We start from the raw sequence: 4,283 nt of genomic DNA, 5'->3' as shown, positions 1-4,283 counted from the left end.
GAGAGAGAGAGAGAGAGAGAGAGAGAGAGAGCGCTGCTGTGATTGTCCTTAACACCAGCAGGCTCTGCTTGCACAATCCTGGTAACTCAACAACCCGGCAAATTTGCCCTTACCTAGAACTCCCACCAGTCTCCCTTCCATTTCAGGTGTACAGGACCTCTGCCAAGGGTTCCTGCTTTTCCTAGATGCTGAACCTAGGGTACTTTAGCTATTAGAATAGTTCACATTTGTTCCTTGCTTCCTGGCTACCCATGAGGGCCACACAGTTCACCTGAACCCGTTGGTCATCTACAGGCTCTCATCAGGAACAGAAGAGCAGTGAGATGTGGTGGTATACACCTGTAATCACAGTGCTTGGAGGCTGAAACAGGAAGACTTCTTCAAGTTGGAGGCCAGCCTGAGTTACAGCCTGAGTTCTAAGGCCAGCCTGGAATACATACTTAAGAGACCTTGTCTCAAAGAACAAAGTTTAAAAATGCTAGGGGTGCAGCTCAGTGGTAGCACACTTGCTTAGTATGTGTGAGGCCTTTAGTTAAAGCCCCAACATGGTAAAAAAAGAATAAAAATAAAAATTCTCAAATCATAAGTACCTCATAAGCTAGGCGCAGTGGTGCATGCCTGTAATCCCAACACTGGGAGGTTGAAGAAGGAAGATCATTGTGAGTTTGAGACCAGCCTGGGCTACAATGTGAGCTCAAGGCCAGCCTGAACTGCATAGTGAGACCTTGTCTCAAAAAGCCAAAAAAAAAAGTATCTCACAAATCAGGGCAGGCAGCTGGGGCCACAGCCAGGGTGACAGGGGTCCCTGAGCTGCAGCTCAGGCAGAGCCAGAGGGATGGGTGAGAGAGCAGGCCTCCCTTCAGGGCCTCTCCTCCAGTGAAAAAGCCTCTTTTCTGTCACTGGCAGAAGGGTTTATTTCAGGGGTCTGCCCACAAAGTGACTTACAAATCCTTCCTTCCCACTGGGCAGGTCTGAGCAGAGCCTGGGCTATGCCGCTCCCACCCCCCTCACAGTGCCCCTGCGACAGGATCCCTCCCTCTCCCAAAGCTGCTGAGAAGTTGGGCAGAAAGGCAGCCAGGGCTGTTATCTCTCCAGACAGCTGTGCAGAGCTGGAGACAGCAGCTTATCAGGAAGCCTGCAGTGATTCACAGCTCAGTCCCCGCTTCTCTGCTGAATAGTAATTTCCAGCTTGGATCTCCACTCAGTCTCTCCTCCCCCTCTCCCAAGGGTGTGCTGTCCTTTTGCAGAGGGCAGTGAAGAGGAGTCTCCCTTGGGGAGGAGGGCTCTGTGCCTGCCTTTTGGACAAAGCTCGGTCTAGTGGGAGGAGGCTGCAGGTTTAGGGGCCCTAGCGTTTGCCATCCTTGCCAGTGACCCCCCAGGAGAGCTCTTCCATGTTCTCCTTCCTGTCTTAAAAATGCAATATGCTTCTCTCTGTCCCAGAACACAGGGCCCCTTCTGGACACAAGCTCACAAGTCCAGAGCCAGCCAGGGAGGGCAGTGGAGAGAGAAGCGAGGGGCTAACAGCACACTCCTCCTACCATATGAAGGCTGGCTGGTTCCTGTACTGGATTCTGAAGATCCAAAGGCTGGGGTAGAGGGTGGCTTCCAAGGCTAACCTGGGAGCAGTGGATGCATTAGCACAGCAGGAGGTTAGGAAAAAACCTGAGGACAGAGCCATTTTTACATTTGCTTTATTGGAAGCAAGATTCCAGCTGTGGGGTCAGGGAAAGTTCCACCCTAGGTCTCTCCCTCTAGGACAACCTGGGGAAGGGAATACTGTAACAGGATGAAAGTAAAAAGGGAACTGGTCCCAGAGAACGGTGCAGAACACAGACAGGCTCAACATCTGATTCCTCTACCCTCAAGCAGTCAGTTTCTAGGCCTGTGAACTCTTCTGGCAGCGCGAGAGCGATTCCAAGAGCTCTTCTGGGCTGGTCCCCTCCACGAAGCTGTATGTTTTTAAGCCACAAAGTCCCAAACAAGTCCCCTGCCTACCATTCCCTCCCTAGGAAGGACCCAAGATGGTTCAGTAAAGCCAAAGGTGGAGCTCCACCCCTTGGGTGAACCTTCCACCAAGCCTCCCTGGGCAGGTCAGGATCCTCTTCTGCCACTCCCGGGTCCCCTCTCTAGTCATTTGGGGTTCATGCTGCCGGTCTGAGGTGCTGTGTCCAGGATGTGGGCGCTTGAGGACCGAGTTGTGGAAATTGGAAATGTTTCTGAAGGTGGAGGTGCTGAAAATCCAGTGGCCCAGGTGGCTCAGGGAGTTCAGGCCGTTCGGTCCTCGTCTCCAGGCCTCGGCTCGGGCTGTGACCTCTTCGAGGCGCTCCCTTCAGCCGCGGACTCCCCGGGACCCCTCTTGGCCGTCGGCGCGGCGGGTAGGGATGGCAGGCTGGGGCGGGGACCCGGGGGCTGATAACCAAGCTGGCAAGGGTCCAGAGCATCCTTGGACAGCAGGATGGCGAGGCCAGGCACGTTCTTGAGGACACTGAGGCTGGCGGGTGGGTGGTCGGGCCCCGGGGGCAGGCTCTGCCACACCTCGCGCACGCTCCGGTAGCGCAGCCGCGTAACCTGGTGCAGCCCTGCCAGGCGGCGCTTCAGTATCTCCGCGCACGTGACAGTCTTGGTGGCGGCCCGGCCGCAGCCGCTGAAGACGATGGCGCGCGTGGCCGGCTGCGCCATGCTGGCAGTGGCGAAGGCCAGCAGGTTGCGGATCTTGCTGCCCTCTTTGACCCGCATGTGCACGGCACCGGGCGCCAGGTCTGCAAAGGGTCCCGCGCCCGCGCCGCTCACCTCGGGCCCCTCCTCGGAGCGCACCTTACGGAAGTTCTCCATGTGCCCTGGTCGCCATAGGGCCGCTCAGCCCTGAGGCTGCATGGCTCGGCGTGGACGAGGTGGCGGGCGGCGACCCTCGGTGTTTACGTCCCTCCACAGCCTACAATATTCTGCTCCGCGCCCTCCACGCTCTGCGCTTTCAGTGCCCTCAGCTGCGCGCTTTTGGCCAAAGCCCAGCCCGCTAGCCAGGAGGCCCCGCCTTTTTCAAGCCCCGCCGCTTAACCAGGACTGGCTGTCCGTCTGTCCCCGCCCCTCCGGGCCCGCCCTTCTCAGGCCCCGCCCCTTTTCCGGATTAGCTCGTTTCCCAGACCCCGCCCTTCCCCAGGTCTCAGTCCCGCCCCCTGTCCTGGACTGGTCCGGCCAGGCCCCGCCCACACCCGGTCCTTGCCCTTCGGATCCAGCGGCGTCCTCACTACCCCGAAGAGCAAGCAGCTCGGATCCGCCACCGCCCTCCCTAGCAGCACTTTTCAAAGACAGCCTTTTCAAAAACTGCTGCGGTGCCGTCGCCGCTTCTAGCTAAGTCCCCGAGCACTCCGGCCAGGAAAGGGCGCCCCTGCCCCTGGGAGGCTTCCACGCGGTCCGCTAGCCCTATGTCCCCACTTCCAGGGTCGAGGCTGAGAGCTGCCAGCGACAAGGAGCAGTCCACAGCAGCGCGACAACCCCCGGTCGAGGTTCTCGCCACGCTTGAGGAGCGCGAGGCTCCCAGGTCCGCGGCAAGCTCGGAGCCCAACACATCTGGGGCTGCGCCCTAAAGCGGATAGGGAAAGCTAGGAGACTTCTCACCCAGGGACGCTGAGCTTCCAGCCTTACGCCTGGAGTCCACTTCATTTTTCTTTCTTCCCACTGAGCTATGCCTCCAGCCCTTTTTATTTAGAGACAGGGTCTCGCGAAGTCCATGTATTGCCCAGGCCAGACTTGAACTTGTGACCCTCCTGCTTCAGCTTCCCTGCGTGCTGAACATCCACACCTAGAGCCGCCTAGTTTGGGGAGGTGACAGTCCCGCTCCTGACCCCGGAAACGCCTCCTGCAGGGATATTCGTCGTGGTCGGATCATTTTCCAAGGAGGAGATCCTCGAGAGCGCATTGGAGAGGAGGAGGCAGCCTAAACGCCTGGCCCTCAGTGGCCAGAGTCTGAGCGCTCCCTCCACCCTATTTCCGCCTATTCTGAGACCCGGAGTCCCCTGTGTGCTCGACCTAGACCAGGCCTTGCCCCGGTCCTGCAGGTTCCACGCGGGACCGCGGCCGGGAGAACACGGGGACTGTAGAGCGCGCCGGTAGCAGGGAACTGGGCTGCGTGCGATCTGGCGGTACGGACTAAAAAGAACCGCAGATTCGGATCGGCCCGGGCGGAAGCCTGAGACTAGACCCTGCCTTGGTGTGGGTGGATGGGTGGGGAGGGAGCGAGCCCCCTGTCTGCGGGACCAAACAAGCCTGGAGGGCCGTGGGGCGGA

At 58.8% G+C, this 4,283-nt stretch overlaps 1 protein-coding gene across 1 annotated transcript; it reads right to left on the bottom strand.

Annotated features, from left to right (window-relative positions):
- Window positions 1–1,705: 1,705 nt before the first annotated feature.
- Window positions 1,706–2,999, bottom strand: Rpp25 (ribonuclease P and MRP subunit p25). Its single transcript, XM_004628719.2, has one exon. The coding sequence runs from the start codon at window positions 2,830–2,832 to the stop codon at window positions 2,266–2,268; it is 567 nt and encodes a 188-aa protein (XP_004628776.1). The 5' UTR covers window positions 2,833–2,999; the 3' UTR covers window positions 1,706–2,265.
- Between the last annotated feature and the right edge of the window lie 1,284 nt (window positions 3,000–4,283).

The sequence above is a fragment of the Octodon degus genome, unplaced genomic scaffold (assembly GCF_000260255.1).
Source record: "Octodon degus isolate 3935 unplaced genomic scaffold, OctDeg1.0 scaffold00026, whole genome shotgun sequence".
Taxonomy (NCBI): domain Eukaryota; kingdom Metazoa; phylum Chordata; class Mammalia; order Rodentia; family Octodontidae; genus Octodon; species Octodon degus.
This window is presented reverse-complemented; position numbering and strand designations above follow the sequence as displayed.

What these genes read in the sequence shown, in the direction of transcription:
- Rpp25 (XM_004628719.2), bottom strand. Translation starts at nt 2,832, where the DNA reads ATGGAGAACTTCCGTAAGGTGCGCTCCGAGGAGGGGCCCGAGGTGAGC.